Here is a 22,067-nt window from a genome sequence, read left to right on the forward strand (position 1 = left end):
TCTATAATGCAAAATAATTGACATTGTCTGTGGTTAATGGGCCTATAAGGTAAGGGATGATGTGGGCCCAAGAAAACAGAGTATAAGTAGCATATACATGTATACATGATGATGTATACCTTTCATTCTTAAGGATATCTTTTTCTTGTCTCGCTGTTTATACAAACTGCCATCATCCATTCCTCTCAATATTTCATAAATCTGACCTTGCTTGACCTCTAATATTGCTATGGGGATACTTTTGTGGGGAAGAGTTTTGCAAAAAACAGTATGTGACTCAACAGACCGATTATGAATTATGTGAATATGTGATGCATAATATTTTTTGCACTTTGCTGGTGTTTGTTCTTGTTTGTTAGGTTGGCCAACAGACAAAAAAATGTAACTTAAGATTCTATCAATTAGTTGTGTGCTACTGTTATTCATATTTATAAACTTATTTTAAAGTGTATAGATCAAGTCAAGTCAAATATTGGATGATAATGTGAGAGCAGAAGAAGAGTTTTTTTCCTGATAAGTATGAAAACATTGCCTTGGGAATACTGGGGTGGTCACCTGGTAGGGGTCAGTGCTGAATGGGTGCCAGGTTCAAAGGTTGAATTAAAGTATACAATTGAGGTCAATCTAATTTTGATTTGTGATTTACTGTCTCCTCCAGCTTCTAAGGTACTCACCCCATTCTTCAAAAGCAGAGATGGTGAGGAAGATACATGAAATGCTGTTTTGATGGTATAAATTGAATGAGTTACGTTCTTGGTCTGTCCATATCGTCGCAAGCACCACTTACCGTCCTCTCTGCGCACTTTGATGCGAAAGTTAAACGCTCCGTATCTATTCCACTTACCGTCCTCTCTGTTACGTTGCCCACTGTGGCGTAAATAATTAACTTCTAGAAAATATAAAGATACGGGATAAAACTGTGGAACCTGAACTTTTTAACGAAGACACTGGTAAATAATTTGCTCTCCTTGTAGGTGCACTTATTGCTGGTTTAAAAAAACCTTTTCTTTAAATGCGTTTTCTGCAAAAGTAACTTTTGCATCGAAGCACGCAGAGAGGACGGTTCGTGGTGCGTGCGACGATATGATTTGAACCCTATATAAGCAATCATCAGTGACAATTACTGTTAGGGTATACAATTAATTAGGCATGGTATTTTGGAAAGAATTAGGAATCATAAGGAAAGATGGTGTAGAATATTACACCTGGTGACACACAAGTAATTGTACACCTGAAAAGGGATGTATAGGCCTATTTTCATGCCCTAAACTAGAGCAGCCATAATTTGTGTATACAAGTCCCTAGGCCAATGTCTATGACTAGTGGATGATGAAATAGTTTTCTATAGATTCTTGAAAAGACTTGCAGTTATTCTTGATTGTACAATGATTGCCAGAAGTTATTAATGTTGCACTGTCAAGATTATGTAGGGGAGACCGGGGTTAGTTGGAACATGGGGTAAGTTGAAACATTGTAATTATACTGCCCTCAATTTATTGTTATTGATAATACAAGAGTTGTAGTATTAATAACAATAAATTGAGGGCAGTATTGCATAAATTTACTTTACAGGCGTTAAAGAAAATTACAATGTTTCAACTTACCCCATGTTCCAACTAACCCTGGTCTCGCCTACATGTACCTCTGTTTTAGAGATATAAGTAGAATAGCTATTTTTATTGATATTTTACAACTCACGATGTTGGTTCAATCCATTCTGGTCACTAAGGCGTGACGTCAATATCCGGGAGGGGTGTGCAAACGGGTTTGCACGCCCTCATTACTTTTCATGCACGCGCTTGCACGCCACGAAGTTAATGAGGTTGAATTTGCATATCAATAGAGCACCCCTACGATCATCGCGGAGTGACATAACGAGCCCGTGCAGTCGCGTTCTGGCACTTCTATTGTTCGCGGGCATTGGGCTGGCAAGCCATGAGGAATTTATTGGCGCGTGTGGAGGAGTTCCTTTCCTCAATTGTTTGCCGTGAAATGTTGTGAGGGTGCAACTACGAGTATAATGAATGACGATGTGTGCCGTAATGAATTGGTTGGAAGGCGTGACAAGTATTCAAAGGGACAAGAACCTGGACGCAAAAATTTTGGTCCGGCGAATTGCTTATTCATGCTTATAACTTGGTCACATTTGCTATACGGCGGGTCAATGACTGCGCAGCCGTTTTAACATTTTATGTACGAGCTCCATAATGTGGTTTGTATAAAAATGAATGAAATGGCTGTATTCAACTCGCCGTACGGCCGTCCTAGAGCAAATGTGACCAGTGTTAGTACCTGGTGATGTGAGCTTCCAAAAATATATACATAATTCTCGTAAATTCCTTATAAAGATGGAAAGGGAAATAAATTTTGATTTGGCTACCAGCGGAAGTAAAATGCGATCCGTCAAAGCATTCGATCAACCGCGGCGACCGCGCACAACGTCTACAGGAGCTGGACCCACTGAACCAGCTTGCAGAGCTCTGTTCGCTCAGATGTGATTACAACCATGCCTAATAATAATTCCCAAAGCGCTGACAAATACGACAGCACTGTCACTTGTACGTGATTGCCCCGATTTAGTCCTCAGAAAAGTTTAGTCACAACTCCGTATCGTTCATGCTGTATACCCGCACACTCAAACAATATCAGTTTGATAACATGTGCGCGCAGGTGCAAGCATATAATACAAGGTAACTTGAGGCCGAGCTTTGCCGCTATGAAACAAAATTCTCTTTACGCTACGTACCAATATCTCCAATAGCTTTTGCAGTAGCGTATGCTCGAGGTGGAGTTCGAGTTGAATGAAAATTTGACAGTGGTTCCCCCCTCATAAGGTGTTTTCATAACAAAAAAATTACAAGCAAATATTATCTAAGTGTGTGTGTGGGGGGGATGAACTCCTGCAACATTCCCTGACCTTACCTCCGTCATTTTTGCTCTGTGACGGCCGTACGGCGCATCAAAAACATTTTTTTTTGTAATAGCTATACAAACAAGTCTGAATAAAAATGGATAAAACATGTGTTTCCGACTCACCGTACGGCCGCCGTAGAGCAAATATGACCGAGGCATTTACAACGCAAAATTATGAGGATGGAAACTTGGATAAAGTAATGTTCATTATTTAATGTTTGTTATGACTTCTCTTAATATCATGAAATGGCTAAGCAAATTACTTGTATATTTTTTGAGATAACTCAAAATGAGGAAGAAAAAAGTATTAATTTGAAAATATATGAAATGATGAAGATTGACTTGCATTTTTACATTACAAAGTTTTATTTTGTTTCTCAAAAGGCCAGGGGGGCACGGGCCGACTGTGCCCCCCCCCCCGGATCCTCCAATACTCATAGGTACTAGCATTCGTATTTATGCATACAACTTATTGAAATCCTCATCCATTCCCGTTTCCCAGTCATGTGCAGTTCTCAATCTCCTTTGTTATTCGTTCTTTGAGCCTAGTTCGTATTGGTCAAGACTTTGTTTAAATTACTCTCAAGACCCCAATGCACTTGATTTACTTCGTTTTAGGAAAGATAACTCTTTTAAAGTCCCATTGAAGCTTCGAAGTTAATGCCCCGGAGCGACTTGAATGGGTTCGATTAACTATACTGTCTCGCACGTGTTGCGAACAAAGAAGGTGTGAAAATCACAATTAACAACTAACAATAGGAAGAATCCGTTTCAACTGAAGTTACGCAACGATCTCTGATAATCTCTAATTGTGCTTTCTTTACCCCCATGAATCCTCCCAAACCACATTGTCTAATCACGGAACTACTACTAATAGTCAGTAATTATGAAAACGAAATGATGATCGAGGATGATATAATGGTGATGGTAATAATGATGTTGGTGATAATGAAGGATAAGGAGGATGAGGGTAAACGGTTGTAATGATGATGACGATTATAACATTTTTGTTTGTTTTAAAATTTATAAACATATTGATGTGTGAATAAAAAAAAACCAAGACATTATGATCGCGATGATGATATCGAAAAGAAAGGTAATGATGGCTGATTATGATAAGTGATGATTATGATTGCAATCCCAACGATGATGGCAATGACAAGAATGGTGATAATAATGATTATAACGTTGATATAATGGTGATGGTAATAATGATCGTAATAATTATAATGTTGATATAATGGTGATGGTAATAATGATCGTAAAAATAATGATTATAATGTTGATATAATGGTGATGGTAATAATGAGCGTAATTCATCACGAGAATGTTTATTACGACAAGATTGATGATTATGGAAGCAGTAGTGATGATCAGAGGATAATATTTTGCTGTGGTGGACAATAATGATGCACCCTATTAACAAAGGATATGTCCTCTGCTCCGCCGCCCGGGTTGATTTATTAATGTTTTATGATGATGACGGTGATAATGACAGTGATGAAGGTAATGAGATTAAAATGACAGTGATGAAGGGCCGAGATTAATTATGATAATAATCCTAGTTTTGATGATTACAATGATTATGATTATGGCGATTGTGGTGGCATGACAGTGGGGGAAGGGGCATGTTTGTCTTGAATTTCATTTGAAAATTAAAGGTAGGTCGTAGACTGAACAGTTTCATCGAGTGTTTCTCACCAAGGCAAACTTCTACTTCAAGCTAATTACGGAGCTGCAACTCTTTTCATTTGGTTCGAGATTCGACCCATGAATCTCGTGTACAGAGAACGAATGATCAATAACCAGGTAACATATGGTATACGATGTCAATTATAGACGAATTTTTCTCCTTATGTCTATTTATCGTATGGTTGACACCCGGGGTTGAAATCACAATGAGGCAAAATTTGATTGCATGGTGACTTCTTTAAAAATAAATCTAAGTTTGGTATTTTTAAGGGGAAGGCAACACTTATGCTGGATTTTCCCCAACAAATGTGATTTTCAAAACTTGTAAGAATGATGGTTGAGTGAACAGGAAATGTAAATTTAGTGTAGCCTATTTTTGTCATTTTAAAAATAAAAATTCTTGTGTATCTCCACCCCCCTCTATATTTCCCAGACCCCTATCACTTTCAGGATGGTAGCCTATTCAAAACTTATTTGCCGCTGAAGTGACCGGTGGCTGATAGTCATTTTATAAAAGTCTTTTTATTGAATGATTACCAAGAAATTGACTTGATTATAATTTATGAAATACTTTATTGAAACACTGAATGCCTGATTTATTACATTGCCAATTGAAATAGTTGATTTATTGATAAATTGTTGATTGAAAAAGTTGATGCCCCAATTATCATTATAATCAAATTAGAACATTCTGCTCTGGACTTCAAGCGTACATGACAATAAAAATCAGTAACTCAACAGAAGGGGAGGGCGGGAGAGGGGGAGGGGCTAAAATGTTCTGTTGACCCTTATTCCATCAACCTACTTCTCCCACTTCCAATCTCACCCCTATTTTCCTGACTCCAATGAACACATTGCCGAGAGCCTCATGATAATGTTGAAATGTTGCCCATAATGTGTAATTTTTGTTCGACTTATTAATTTATGAAACTTTCTTAAACATTCATAACTGGTCATGACTGATCAGTAATTCATCACAACGCCCTTAACATTGGAAGTTCCAAAGCCTTATGATTTGCCCCTCAAAAACTGACCAAAAAATGGAAGGCTAATTCCAGCCTAATTTTCATACCCTTTGGCTTTGTTTCAGTAGGCAGTGTTCACTCAAACGTGATAGTATTTCAACTTTTTGGTGTCATATGAAAGTTGATTTTATTGGCTTCCATAACATTTTAAGTCTCCCCCAAAGTGATATATATTTTTTTTTGGGGGGGAGCACTGTGTTAGTAGAAGCGAATAGTTATAATACCCGTAAACGAAAAAATAATAAAATAACCAGAGAACCAAATAAACGAAAATCCCTACTCCACAACCCGAGCCTCAAAATAGAGGCTCTTTCAAAAGTCAGGCGAATGCAGAACTTGTTCTTGTACAAGTGACTCGACACTGGCCTGGTACTGGAGTCGAGACGACGGTTAGCCATGGATCAACCGGTAGTCTACGGGCATGACGGGGCTCGAGTCGGAGCAGTCGGAGGCAGCCGGACTTGTGCAAAACAATTCCACTCACAAAATTTAGAAGCCAGCATTAGAAATGTAACAAAGTCTGGTACAAATACATATTTCTAATACCGGTAGATATAAAACTTTAATGCATGACTGATTACGACCCTTTATGTGATAATCGCTTCGCTCCAAGTCGGATTTGACTTTAAGATACTGGATAATCTCATTTTCGTTTCACGAGTCTTATTATGGTATCGGCAAAGTGAAAATAAAAGATCAATACAGTCGAGCCATAATGAAAAAAATACGAGGAAATTAATTACGTGCAAGTCAAATATCTTAAAGTTCAGAAAATTTTGAATACATTTAGAGCCGGGAGGGGGTGGCCTACAAAATAAGATATACGGGCATGTGCCGCTGAAATGGGTCGCTCTTTTGGAAGAAATCTCTAAACATGGGGTATAGTTTTATGCTGGAAAATCACTAAACATGCATGGCCCCAATTTTTAGATAATTGTTTTTAGTTACATGGGTTCATGCCCCCAATTTTTAGATAATGGCCTTAAACATGGGTCCATATTCTCAAATTTGGGGTGATAACCTTTTTTTGGTAAAGTTTTAAGCATTAACAATGAGTACCTTTTAGCCAAAATGACCCGTAATCGGTATGGGTATTGATCCCGCATCAGCCGCACACCCCCGTCCAAACCAAATCTAAGTACCCCCGGACCTGCCCCCCCCCTATAGAGGCAGAGTCAACGTTGAAAAGAAACTGAAAAACTGAACGACGGAAGAGAGTATAGCCGAGATTGAGAACAATCATGGTAAAAAATACAATAGAATATAAAGCCATTTCGTCAGGATTAAAACACGTTCTACATAAGAATACAAATATGGACAGAGTAGTCTTGCTTAATGTACCCCTTGGTTATTTTCCCCATATACATCCCGCCGGGGGGGGGGGGGGGGTCGCAAATTCTCAGGCCAATACACAATATCACCGAACTGTTCGGACCAGATTTGCAACACTGGGGGAAAAGGATTAAAATGGTACCCACAAAATGAAGGGAAGTATACAAAGGGAAATTTTGTACTTTTTGCATGTCATGGACGGATGAAGACCCTCATTAAAATATTTGCATACGGGTTGACGTGGTTGTGCATAGCCTATTTCGTGTTTGTAAATGGTATTCCGTTCTGTATAGTCTGAATTCTTAACCTTATATCAACTTTTTTTTTCTCTCTTTTGGGGATTTTGTAGATTAGCATCTATATCCTGTATTTTATGTTATTAATTATGTTGTGTAATCCAGGCCCGCCCCGCTCTCGCTTTTAAAGGGGTCGATGGGAGTCGATTTAAATTCGTTGTGAATCTATGGTTGAAGGGATGTGACCCCCCCCCTTCAATGGAATGCCATAACGAATCGGCAGCAGTGGTCCTTGAACCGATTTGTCTATGCTATACTTTTTTATGTTTTATTATCACATACAAATCACATACAAATCCTTTACATCAAATGTTCACTAAAAATTACAAATCAATTTATGATAATTCATAATATTTACTAGGCCAATATTTACATAAGATCGAAGTGATCAGGAAAATGAAAAGAGAAAAAAGAGAGAAGCCAGAGTACATTTCATTAAAACAATAACATACTTTTACTGTAGTCATTTACATCGCATGCATGCCGATATTTATTTTTATTATAATATGTTTCTTTTTAAACTGAATAAATAAACTTGAACTTGATTTTGATACAGTGACCTGAATGTTTTCATAATTTTATATGGCCAACCTCTCCTTCCGGCCCTACCGTTCTATTTATCATTCTTCCTCCATTACAGATCTTCTTCCTCCTTTTCCCCTCCATCTCGAGTAATCACTTTCTTCCTTGGAAAGGGTGCAGCTCGTTCGCCTCCTCATACATCGAGAGGTACACATCGACAGGGCAAAAAATCCTTTTTATGGAGACCACCCTGCTGATGTCCATGTTTAATGAATTGCATATACTTTCATACAGTATTGACTTTTCAGAAACTTTTTAACATTTGCTAAGATTTTATGTACACGAGATGACACTCAAACTTCTTTTCTAAAATCTTGTACCATTATTTGAGAACTCATTAATACCAATAAATCATGTAATGGACCTCAGCACTCTTCATGTAGTCATGTTCGATTGACTTTGTAAAAAGTAAAACACACACATTATTTAATTGATTTAATTTTTTTATCTTGTCTTTAAGATAAAATAGACTTATGTTTTTGTCATGAAGACCAGCCGCCATTAACTATTTTAATAAATATCATCCCGTGTCTTTTCTTTGATCATGTTTAGAAACATAGCTGCTGCATAATCAGTGTGATTCATTTTTGTTTTGTCAAAATCATCTCATCGGCGATTCTGTTAAAAATGCCCTATAAATAATGGGACCTATAGAGTTACATGTATATTTGTATTTTACGTGAATTAAAGCCACCGACAAGCTATGAATCGACTTGGAGAAGACATGCACGCAATTATAATAGAGTGTATAACATACAGACAATGAGGCATTCAGCATGTTCAGGGTTTCACATTCAAACCGCTATACGCAGTAGATCTATAGCATAACTTCAATTGGAACGGATTTTCCTATTGTTAGCTACTTTGTGATTTTCACACCTTCATCCATTGTTCTCAAAACGTGCTAGACGGCGTAATTGACCAAAGTCAGGTTCAAGGGGTCGTTATAGCTATATAGGGTCGTTGACTTCAACCATGGACCTACCGATAGACGTATCGTGCAGGTACATTATGGCCCACTCTAGACCGTTGCATGAAATCGCCCGAAATATCTAACTATTCATTAATGCCTATAATGAGGGCTCGAAATCTGATGATATTGGCCTGAAATCTGTACATTTTCAAGCACCTTTGTAACTATAAATATGATGCATCAAGTTAATATATTTTAACCATTAATGCGAACGCAAACCGTGAACCAATTTTTTTGATAAACTGTCATGAAAAGGGGATTTCAAGTAGTTTGTTGTATAATCAACAGGGGCGGATCCAGGAGGGGGCCGAGCCGCCCCCTATTTTTGACAACCTGCAGAAAAAAACTCTTTAACTTGATAGTAACTATGAAAAACAAAAAGAAAAGTAAGGAAGAGGTATCATACCCATGATGTGTAATTTACTGCCTCGTAACGGTCGGCCCGACCCCAAAGGAAACAAGAAAAAGGTTGGGGGAGAATTGGAATATGGATTTTATATAAAAAAAAAAATCGCTCGCACTTTGCGCTTGCATTGCCTGTGTTATGAATCCCATTCAAGAGGATCAAATGGCGCTTATATATCAAGTTCTGAAATCAATTTGCATACATTTCAGCTCGCGCATCAAGCTTTTATTAATTTGTTTGCTTTACACAAATTGTTTATATTTACCTCGCCCTGCGCGCTCGCATTGTTTGATTTGTGAGTTACCTATCCTCTTTGGAAATTCTAACCAAAATTTGTCAAAATGCTCCTTTATCATGTCAGTATATATAACAAACTAAGCTCGTGCTTCGCGCTCGCATTAAATTGTTTGAGACACACAGCTTGTTCTTTATTTAAATAAAAAACACGCTTAGACTTTTCCAGATTTCAGGTCGGAATATCAAAAAATTTTGAGCTCGCGCTTCGCACTCATTATTTAATTGGTGATACTCGTATCCTCTTCATGAATCACTAAAAAGAAAACCACAGTCCTAATTGAGCCCCTTTTCATGATATAATGAAATTTCGGCTCGCGCTTCGCACTCGCATTGTTGGATATTTTTCTTTTTTTCATGATTATAAAATCTCATCAGATTCTTCAGGTCTAAGGACATAAAATATCAAAGAATTTGAGCTCGCGCTCGCATTATATATCAAGACCACATGAGCTCCCTTATCTTGTTTATATCAATTAAAACTAACACGTACTTAAAACTTCAGTCTTTAGTTAGGACTACCCCCTGAAAAAACAAAAAAAAATCAGATTATAGCAGCCAATCGAGAAAAATGTTGATGAAAATATTATTCGGTCCTCCTATTGGCGAAAGCTGGATCCGCCCCTGATCCAACATCGTCGAGAAAAGACATTCAATATTTCTTAACGGAGAACAAGAGATCATAACGAAAGGTATATAAATCTATTTTAACTTGTTCACCCGTAAAAACAATTTTAAAACATGTCCTGATAGATCGCACACCCATCTGAGATGTTTGTGACTTCTATTATGTTTTATTTACGTTTCCAACATCGTCGAGAAAAGACATATTCAATATTTCTTAACGGAGAACAAGAGATCATAACGAAAGGTATATCAAATGTATTTTAATTTATTGACCCCTCGAAAAATATGTATCGCAAATTAGTATGTGATGCTACCAACTTCTACTTTGTTTTATCTAAGTTTCCAACTTTGTCGAGAAAATGCATCTTTAATATTTCTTTACGGAGAACAGGGGATCATAACGAAAGGTATATAAAATCTATTTTAACTTGTTCACCCGTAAAAACAATTTTAAAACATGTCCTGATAGATCGCACACCCATCTGAGATGTTTGTGACTTCTATTGTGTTTTATTTACGTTTCCAACCTCGTCGAGAAAAGACATTCAATATTTTTTTACTGAGAACAGGGGATCATAACGAAAGGTATATAAATCTATTTTAACTTGTTCACCCGTAAAAACAATTTTAAAACATGTCCTGATAGATCGCACACGCATCTGAAATGATTGTGACTTCTATTCTGTTTTATTTACGTTTCCAACATCGTCGAGAAAAGACATATTTAATATTTCTTAACGGAGAACAAGATATCATAACGAAAGGTATATCAAATGTATTTTAACTTATTGACCCCTCGAAAAATATGTTTCGCAAATTAATATGAGATGCTACCAACTTCTATTTTGTTTTATCTACGTTTCCAACATCGTCGAGAAAAGACGTATTTAATATTTCTTTACGAACAGGGGATCATAACGAAAGGTATATAAAATCTATTTTAACTTGTTCACCCGTAAAAACAATTTTAAAACATGTCCTGAAAGATCGCACACCCATCTGAGATGTTTGTAACTTCTATTATGATTTATTTACGTTTCCAACATCGTCGAGAAAAGACGTATTTAATATTTCTTTACGAACAGGGGATCATAACGAAAGGTATATCAAATCTATTTTAACTTGTTCACCCTTAAAAAAAATATAAAAACATGTCGTGATAGATCGCACACGCATCTGAGATGTCAATGACTTCTATTATGTTTTATTGACGTTTCGGACATCGTCGAGAAAAGACGTATTTAATATTTCTTTACTGAGAACAGGGGATCATAACGAAAGGTATATAAATCTATTTTAACTTGTTCACCCGTAAAAACAATTTTAAAACATGTCCTGATAGATCGCACACGCATCTGAAATGATTGTGACTTCTATTCTGTTTTATTTACGTTTCCAACATCGTCGAGAAAAGACATATTTAATATTTCTTAACGGAGAACAAGTTATCATAACGAAAGGAATATCAAATGTATTTTAACTTATTGACCCCTCGAAAAATATGTTTCGCAAATTAATATGAGATGCTACCAACTTCTATTTTGTTTTATCTACGTTTCCAACATCGTCGAGAAAAGACGTATTTAATATTTCTTTACGAACAGGGGATCATAACGAAAGGTATATCAAATCTATTTAAACTTGTTCACCCGTAAAAACAATTTTAAAACATGTCCTGATAGATCGCACACCCATCTGAGATGTTTGTGACTTCTATTCTATTTTATTTACGTTTCCAACATCGTCGAGAAAAGACGTATTTCTATGATGTGTTACTTTCCTTTCGTCAACTATATTTCGTCATGGAGAACGGGAGTTCATAACGGAAGGTATTCAAAATATATTTTCACTCGTTCGCCCCTGAAAACAATATAAAGCATGTCCTGATCCGCCACCGTTTTGCTTGCGCGACTCTCGTAAACACGGAATGTTTTGTTTTTATTGGTATTTTGTACAGGAAGCTAGCCCCAGGCAACCCCTAGTATTCCACCTCGTAGATCCGCCCGCACGTCACGCGCTGCAAAGCTCATCTTCGCTGCAAATGTTATCCGACGTGCACGCCGAACACGGACCTCATTTTATGTGAAGAATACGCTAGCGCGCTGTGTGTGTGTGTGTATGTGAAATTGCACTATTCAGTGTATTCTCGTGCGACGCTTCGGCGGGCGCGGATTAGCCAATAGCGATCGAGATAATAATTGCCCCGTTCCCCAGCGTGTACGGATTATGCAAATTAGCTTTAATGTAGAATATAACGGTACTTCCTACTAATCTCTTGGAACACCTTTGCACACTCTCATTATGGAACAATAGCTATGCACGCGTTGGAACGCATTTGGGCTTTTGACGCTCCGCCTAACTTGATAATCAGGGGAGCGTTTCATCAATATTTTCATCCGACAAGTTGTCAGATCTGACATCTTTCCATGATTTTGATTGGCTGAGAGGCACTGTTCCTATGGTAACTGTCAGATAAAATGGGACTTGTCGGATAAAATGTCCGACAAGTCCTTTCATGAAACGCCCCCAGAAGGCCCTATGACTGGCCTAGCACAACTGATAAATCTTTCAAGGAGCTATTTCACTCCCTACAGAGGTTCAGTATTACATTACCCCAATTTTGGAAGCTGATCTGATGAAAAAGGAAATCCCCAAAGCCAAAGCTGAAATTGTTCCCATGATTTAGGAGAGATCTGGTAAATAGGCCCTATAGAGTTCTAAGCAATCAGAACTCCGCCAATTTACTTTTTTTTTTGGGGGGGGGTTTGACCTTCATGGGCTCTCTTGTATCATTATTTGCTATTAGAAATGGGTTTCAATATTAATTGCAATCTAGGATTTTATCATGGTCAAGACCCCTGGGTTCCCCCTGTTCAAAGGAATTTTTAATTAATGTCAGGCTTTATGATAATTACCGGTAATCATTAAGTGGTTGGTTTTACTTTTGGAAAGAGGTGAGTTTTAAATTTGCAGTAATAAACTAATGATGTTTTTTCTCTTTTATTTTGATGTTCCTGAGAAGGTTCTTACTGGAGAACATTAAAAATACATTATATTTTTTCTTCTCATCCTTTCTCTGTCGACTTTTCATGCAACTGTATATCCTAATTATATATCTTCACAATATACCCTCTATCAAATTAAATGATAATAACAATGAAAGAAAAATAAGATGACGATAATGATAATTTGAATGTTAAGGAATACATCAATCCATTATATTCCCCATTCATTGTGCATACATCAGTCTATCAATCAGAGTGGTACATCATCCAAGAAATAAATCCACTGTCTTGAGATGTTCTACCATTGTCCTCCCAGATCCACCCATTGATGAGCTGTCAGGTGAACATGTTCGAAGACAGAAGGACTTATCGACCGCACTGAATGAACTGTGAAAAGTCAGAGCCCTATTGTACATCTACAAAAGATTAATTGTAGATTTGCATTGGATCAATGCTTAGTGGGAGGGGAAGGGGTAATTGTTCTTCCCCATCTTTTTTAGTTGAATATCGCAGAAAAAGATCAATTCTTAAAGAGAAGGACAAGTATTGTCAAAAGGCTGGGTGATGCTCCAGTAGACCATTTGAGTATGGTATTTTTAGGTGACTTGCTTAGGGTTTTTTTTTTTTTTTTGGGGGGGGTAACTCCTCTAAAGTTAAGAAAAAGAAATACTTTACATTGCTAGTGATGAGATGTTGAACAAACTACATATCTCTGAAATCAATTCATTACTTTTTCTTTCATTCTGCAAGTATTGGACAGAGTTTCTAGCAGTGTCACAACCATTGGAAAAATTATTTTTTTCATTCATTGTTCTTAATCTGTTACTAGAATCAAGCATATTATATTTTCATATTTTGGTTTAAAATATTCTATTACTTTTTGGAAGTCATTCACTAATAACAACAAAAACAACAGACAAACAAGCTTCCTTTGAATTTCTCTTTCTTTGTCCCCATTTTGCAAGTTATTCAAACAGCAAATAAACTCACATTTGCCATTTCATGCATGTGATGTCTCTTTTCAATTTCTCTGGTAAGGATATCTGATTATTTATGATACATGTACAGCTGTTATTTAATGGAAATAAATATTCCATATGTCCACTCTTAAGAGGTGTATTTAGACCGACTCAAAGTTCGAGAATACTTGGTGTTCTCTGATCGTGAAAATTTTTCCTGATCTTCCCCAGTCAGAGTATACCAGGTATTTGGGCAGTGTAAAAGCAATAATAGTAAATAATTAATATTCTTGAAAGAAAAGACATCTGCTAAATAGAAGGTACTAGAGAAAATTATGTTAACTTTCTCAAACCAGCGAGTAGTTGGGCGTGGGCGCTGTGCGCTGCTGAAGCTAGCGGTTTAGAATTGCGCGCTTTGTTTGTAATCAGACTATAGTACGCATGCTCGTATTAAACTTCAAGAACTTACAGTGTCTGCTTCTGGTCAGTGTAAATGCAAAAATTAATCATCAGTATTAGGGGGCACGAGCAATTCTCATAATTTAACAGGTATTCTGGTGATCAAATCGGTCTGAATCTGTATAGAAAGAAAAATTGAAAAGGAGAGAAAAAAGAATGGTGCAATAAAGATGAAATATGAATTTATTAGTTGGCAGTCAGGCAGGTGAGGAAGCCATTAGAGGGGGGCTTGGGCAAGGTGAGAAATGAAAACAAACTTTAGGACTGGAGCGGAAATCTCCTCAGGCTGTAAAGAGCCTACAGGTGTGTGGCCCTCGCAGGGGCGATTCCAGGATTTTACAAAAGTGGGAGGGGCATTTTTTGTTTAAAAAAATTTGACATGTGTAAAAAATGGTCTCCAATGTTGTGAAAAGAATTTGACAAGCAAAAAGAAAAGAGGTCCTCAATTGTGTACGCACAATATTTTATACTAAATAAATATTATGGCTTTTAAAGGAGGGGGGGGGGTAGGGGGCACAGGCCAGATGTGCTCCATCTTGATCTGCCACTGGACCTTAACAAATTTTACCAACAGACCTCTTTGATACTAATGGCTGTTCTGGCTCCATCTAGAAGCTATCAAAAAACTTCTTTCGGTACTAATGGATGGCCTAACTCCGTCTCGAACCCATTGGTAAGCTTGTTTCATACTAATGAACATGTCTATAGCTAGCCTGATCTAGAGCACATTTTCACCTTTGAAGATTGTATCATAAGTGAGTGATTTTAGGTGCATGGTTGTTTTCATGCTATGTCTTACCATCAACTGTTTGCATCCATTTTCCTAGATCCACTTGTAATCACATGGCCATGAGCAGAAATATTCAACCATTTTCACTTTCTAGATTCAAGTAGTGATTGTGTCTTTAAATTTTGTGGTAAACGAAGTGTTTTAATGAATGACTGCACAGACCATATACCTCTTCATCTTTAATGATTTGAAGATGGGATCATGGCCTTGGCATTGCTAGGAATGGAAGCGGAGCGCATGAATGTTGAACGATCGTCAGAGGTCCATACTTCCTCATCTGGTTGCGTGCTTCCTCTTTCAGGGGATAACGGAAGGAACTCCCTGTTGAGAGATAGGGGTGATTTTTTACGGATGTTGCAAGAAAAGATTTGCGATCAATTGCAAATATTCTGTTGTAATTTTACTACTGATAGATCACTATTAGCTGTAGCAAATCAGGTTAAACTTTTTGTTTCCAGGAGCAGAATAGCAATCAATCACTATTTTGCAATTAACTGCGAGACATATGATCGATTTAGGGACCAAAAATAGACTTTGATTGATCACAAGTTTCTTACAACACCCCATTAGTGTTGGAGATGGAGTTTTAGCACATTTTGCTGATTTTATTCATTGATATGATTAGCTGTGTTGTAGGTCTTGGTCTTGATCTTGGTCTCAAAGTGGCCTGGTCTTGTCTAATGGTGTGATCACAATCTTCCATCCTAAAGTAAGAGCTTAAACATCAGGGTATTAGAAAATGTGTTATCAACAATATTTTATTATATTACCATAGTTGACAAGGAGGTTTATTTCAAACCAGGGTTACATTCAAGAGATTTTTTGTTGGTCATAAAAATTTGAAACACCAACATGAAACATGATGTATTTTGAAAGGCGTTTCAGCAGAACTTAGTCTAAAATGTTTGATTAAACGCAACAAGATCTCAAGTCTGTGTCTTTCGCTTTCTCTGTGGAGCTCTGTCTGCCCTGGTATTTGTATTCATGTATTTCCATCTTTCCCTTGTATTGTGGTATGATTCCCCCCCTCTGTCTCCCTTGCTTGTTCTTGATTGATGTGATCCTGTCTAGACTTCCTATGTCCCATCTCATTGTCAAATAGGGCCTACGTCAGAGTGAAGCAGGACACAACAAAAATAAACCTGCTTATTTCGGTTTGACAGTATGCAGTACAGAATAGTTCCTCCTTTTCTTTTATTTTGTTTGATATCACTTCATGACTTAATTTCCTCTTGTAACCCCAAATGCTTAGTCATTTTGAGTGTCACATGTTTAGAAACTCTTTCTTAGTGCATATTTTTTGTCAAAGAAATTTCCTCTTCTAAGTCATCGAATATTTCTCTTAATTTGGAGTGGTATATATCTTTAGGTTGGATCTATTGCAGTCATCTGAAAGGGAATTTGCAGGGTCAATCCAGGATTTCATTGAGGCTATTGTGCATAGATCTTCAAAATGGTTCAAGTAGACCTTTTCAAACACTATTCCTTCAAAAAAGGTAGCCCCACCCCCTAAAAAGAGCATGATTCATGCAGAATAATCTAGTTGTAACAATTATCACAACCATGGGGGGGGGGACGCTAGGTCTGAAATGCCCCCACCAAGATCCACCGTTAAATGTAGGCCTGGACCGATTCATATATGCCGACTGTATTATTCATCAAAGAATTGACTTTAGACAAACTCTCTGAAGTAAATCTCTTGAATGCTTCGGTTTCAGATAGGCATACATTTCCCGTTTTCATGTTTGCCCATGAACCAATTGAATCTGCTCTTGCTTGTTAACCAGGCATACTTCCCACAAAGCCCAGGAAACCAAAGTCAAACAGTTTCATTAAAGACACTTTTTGAACTGTTCACACGTTTTGTGTGGCTGTTAAAATGTTAGTGCATTAAATATTGACTGGGACCGAAGTTTGTCCACCAATTAAGTGTGACCAGAGTGTAAAGTTTGTTCTGATTATATAGGAATGAAATAAAGTTTTTGTAGGGTAAAATGTGAAGGGTGGGTGAGGAATGGAAACAAGCGGAAGAACGGGAACGAAGAGATGGCAGAGGGTATAGTGGGTACACAGAGATGTGATGAAGGACAAGAGGAGAAAATTGTTGATGATGGTGGTGGACTGGTGCTTGTGGTGGTGGTGATGATGACGATGATGGTGATGATAGCGGTGATGGTGATGATGGTGATGATGTTGATGATGATGGTGGCGACGACAATGACATCAATGATGGTGACAGTGACAACGACGGTGTTGTTGGTGGTGTGTAGTGGTGGTGATGATGATGATGATTATGTCGTTTTTGATAAGGTTGTGATGATGATGGAATATGGTGATGATGGTGATGGTAAATTAATAATGATGATGATGATATGATGGGGATGATGTTTTGGAAATGGAAGCAGATGAGAGGATGGGTTTTGGGAAGAAGTTAGCTTATGAGAGGTCAATTTATAGGATAGATTTTATGAAGGGGGGGGGGGCGGGCGGTGGGAATGTTGACCAGTAAATTTTGGTGACCTGTCCAACTAAGTGAATTTCTTTTGGATTATCTTAATTATTCCATTTGATAGGCAGGGTTCCAAGATTCCCATACCTTGCGATCCATTCTTTTATTCTCAGCTCAATAACTAGGAACAGCAGCTGAAATTTCAGAAGTCTGTGCGATACTCTGTCATCAGCGAACATCAAACAGGCTGCACTGGAGTGCTTTGCTGACACAGGCTAATGGCGATTGTTACAATTTCAATTCACCTGTTTTAGGGTCAAATCCAAGGGTAATTTTCCCTCAAATACCCATCTCAACTGGATAAATAGAACATGCATCAGATGATCGACCCACTGGGAATGGGAGCTTGTGACAGTTGCAAGGACTGAAATTAAGAGCAAGGTGTCAAATTGTGATGCTGAATTTATTTGGAAATTCACACCATGCAGCCTGTTTGAACTCAAAATTAGGCTAAAAAGCAGGGTACTGATTTTCCTCCAATTTGAATTCACAAGCTGTCCCTTGTTAACTCTAGCAGGTTTCTATGGAAAATGGGTTTGAGACAAATCAGTGCCCCAAATGAAGCTATTTGGGGGTAAATTTGAATGAACTTGACACCAATTTGTGCCTTGATATGGTAGGTTGCTGCGAACACTTGTTAGACTCGTCTGCAAATGGTCTTGATTTGTGAACTGATGAGGAGTCATTTTGGCTTGGAAATAAGTTCATTGTATTACAAAACAACTGTTGTTCTCCTGATTAAACCATTAACCAGGATGGTGAATAGGAGCAGTGAAATCTGGCTGTGGGATCAGATTTTGACAGATTTGAAATAGGGACAGTGGAAGCAGGAGGGGGGGGGGGCGTTATTTTTTCAGCCACCCCATTTTTTTTTCAAAAACCAGAAGGTAAAAATTACCGGCATCTGATTGTGATGTTTTACATAGTCAACCCCCCCACTTTCAAAACTGTTCTGCAGCCCCTGTAAGGTCTATTTCATGAATGAAAGTTAATTTGTTCTTTTGGGGGGATTAAACTTGAATGTTCATAACATATTTGTCAACAGGCCACTTTTTTTCCAAAACAGTGTACAAAAATGTAAAAATGACCAGCATCTGATTGTGATGTTTGGCATGGTCAGCCCCCTCCCACTTTCAAAACCGTTTTGCAGCCCCTGTATTCCATGAATGAAAGTTAATTTGTATTTCTTACTTTGTTTAAACTTGAATGTTCATAGCATATTTTTCCAGAGCAGTTTACAAATATGTAAAATTACCATCTGATTGTGAAATTTTGCACAGTCACCCGGCTCACCCCCCCCACTTTCAAAACCGTTCTGTGGCCCCTTTGTTTTATTGGGTTTAAACTTGAATGTTCATAGCATATTTGTCAGTGTTTTGCATGAAAATTTGAAGAGACAAAAAATGAAGAAATCTTTTACTTTTCATAAGATAGAGCTGAGATGACTCTTGTGAAAATAGGTTTAACAGAATTTTGAAGACTATTTAAAAATGAAATGAGGAAATCTTTACTCCTGCCTGTCACCACCAATAGTGCAAATAATTTTTCTTGACTCTCGTTCAGTAGATTAAATTTCAGCTATATGATTGTCCTTGTTACAATAAACAATATCCAATACTTTCCCACAAAACCAAGTTTATCCCATGTTTAAAGGTAATCAGAGGAGATTTAATGACAAAGAAGACTGTTCCTCCGAAAAACCCCCTCACAGAAGGCAAGATCAAAGTGGATTCTTGTTGAACACCATAAAAGTTAATGCAATAAATTCACCTAAATCTGGTTGAGATTTTTCAGGTTTGAAACAAAAGTAGATTGGAGGGAACAGCCAGATTTCTGTAGTGGAAACCATTCATAAATGTCAAAATTAATTTATCCATCTTGACTTGTATAGTCTTCACCAAATGCTACAGGTATTTTCAGTTTTGGCCTATTGGAATTTGTCAAAACTTTACAAAATCATTGTTATTTTACTCAAATTTTGAGGAATCCATTGATTGATCTGGATGTACTGTATCTTGCTTGTTTTTAGAGATGTTGAATTTATTAGATAAGCCTCTTTGTTGTAGGGCCTAAATGAAATACTAGTACATATAGATGTAGCATTGCCAGTGAACAGTACCTGTGACTATTATTGATCCATTCAAAAGTCTTGATGATAGGCTATAAGTCTGAGGTGTTTTCAATCTGAAAGGAAGATGGATGTAGTAATGACCTCTTTCCATCTCTATTCTCCATCAATCAGGAGAGTGTTTCATGAAGTATCTTTTTAATGACAAGATTGCTCTGAGCCAATCAGATGCAAGCATTTCAGTAGCTTTTAACAGTTGTTTCTTGAAGTACTCCCTTGATGAAATCGTCCTTAGAGAGCTGGGTGGTCCCCTGCCATATCTTGTCTTCGTCTTTCTGTGTCATTTCACTGTACTTTCTTCTCATCTATTCTTTCCTTATTTATGTTCATAATTTTTCATGCCTATTTGATATGATGAATCGACTTTCATTCTTTTCTCCCTCAAAGAAAAGTTTCCAGCAACTATATTCACGCATCTTGTAATCTTGTGATGAGTTCTTGTTCCTTGTAAAATTGTGTCAGTTTATTTGGTCACAAGTTTATCACATTTCCTTCAATCAAATTGGCTACATGTAAGTACATGAATAAGGCATGTATACTTCATAGAAGTTATTTACACCTGATATTTAGTAAATTTGTTGAAATTATAGAGCATCCTTCAAGATTTATAAACTTTATGAAAGACTGGACACAGTCGTACAGTCCAAACTTGAGCATTTTTCTTGTTTTCGAAAAATGTTTTCCAATCATAGTACCTACACTTAAAAAATGCAGGTATTGAAATCGGAAAATACCTGAGAAGTTTTGAAACACCATCGGTTTAGAATAAAAAATTGTTCTAACACTGACAGGTGTTATTTAGGCATTTGGTGTTAAAACACCAATGTTTTTTATGCTTTTGTTTATAAATTGCAAATGTCAGACTGTATGTCCATCACAGTTTCCTTGTTTTTCCTATCACAGGACTTTTCCCTCATATCTTCAACTTGGCCACAAGAGGGCGAATATCTGTGAATGCAACATGCGGGGACCGAGGCCCTGAGACATACTGCAAGCTGGTAGAGCATGTGCCCAACGAGTCAGAAGACTACCCACAATGCCGTGTGTGCAATTCTAGGAGCTTTTCCAAAGCCGATCGGCACCCTATATGGAATGCAATAGATGGGACTGAGAGTTGGTGGCAGAGTCCGAGTATAGCAAACGGGATGCAATACCACTGGGTTACCATCACGCTAGACCTTGGACAGGTAGGTCGTTGGTACAATACCCATTAAGATCTTTGTCTATAATGAGACCTAGAAGCTCTTTTTCAGGTTTTTCATTTATTCTCACATCCAACCACTGGGTCATGATAACTCTGGACCTCGGACGGGTAGGTCATTGGTTCAATACCCATTTAAGATCTTTGTCTAGTATGACCTAGAAGCACTCTTTCAGGTTGTTCATTTCTCACATCCAACCACTAAGGCATTATAACTCTGGACCTCGGACGGGTAGGTCATTGGTTCAATACCCATTTAAGATCTTTGTCTAGTATGACCTAGAAGCACTCTTTCAGATTGTTCATTTCTTACATCCAACCACTGGGTCATAATAACTCTGGACCTTGGATGGGTAGGTCATTGGTTCAATACCCATTTAAGATCTTTGTCTAGTATGACCTAGAAGCACTTTTTCAGGTTGTTCATTTCTCACATCCAACCACTGGGTCATAATAACTCTGGACCTTGGATGGGTAGGTCATTGGTTCAATACCAATTTAAGATCTTTGTCTAGTATGACCTAGAAGCACTCTTTCAGATTGTTCATTTCTTACATCCAACCACTGGGTCATAATAACTCTGGACCTTGGATGGGTAGGTCATTGGATCAATACCCATTTAAGATCTTTGTCTAGTATGACCCAGAAGCACACTTTCAGATCAATCAATCAATCCAACCACTGGGTCATAATAACTCTGGACCTCGGACGGGTAGGTCATTGGATCAATACCCATTTAAGATCTTTGTCTAGTATGACCCAGAAGCACACTTTCAGATTGTTCATTTCTTACATCCAACCACTGGGTCATAATAACTCTGGACCTCGGACGGGTAGGTCATTGGTTCAATACCCATTTAAGATCTTTGTCTAGTA

General features: G+C 37.6%; 1 protein-coding gene across 1 annotated transcript in view; it reads left to right on the top strand.

Moving 5' to 3' along the window:
- The window catches only part of LOC121431309 (laminin subunit alpha-2-like), a 160,945-nt gene that overhangs the window by 64,210 nt on the left and 74,668 nt on the right, over positions 1–22,067 (top strand). The window contains exons 2-3 of the mRNA XM_041628820.1: positions 19,516–19,576; positions 20,853–21,177. Coding sequence (XP_041484754.1) covers positions 19,516–19,576; positions 20,853–21,177 — 386 coding nt within the window. The remainder of the gene's footprint in view (positions 1–19,515; positions 19,577–20,852; positions 21,178–22,067) is intronic.

Source organism: Lytechinus variegatus, chromosome 17, assembly GCF_018143015.1.
Source record: "Lytechinus variegatus isolate NC3 chromosome 17, Lvar_3.0, whole genome shotgun sequence".
NCBI classification, from domain to species: domain Eukaryota; kingdom Metazoa; phylum Echinodermata; class Echinoidea; order Temnopleuroida; family Toxopneustidae; genus Lytechinus; species Lytechinus variegatus.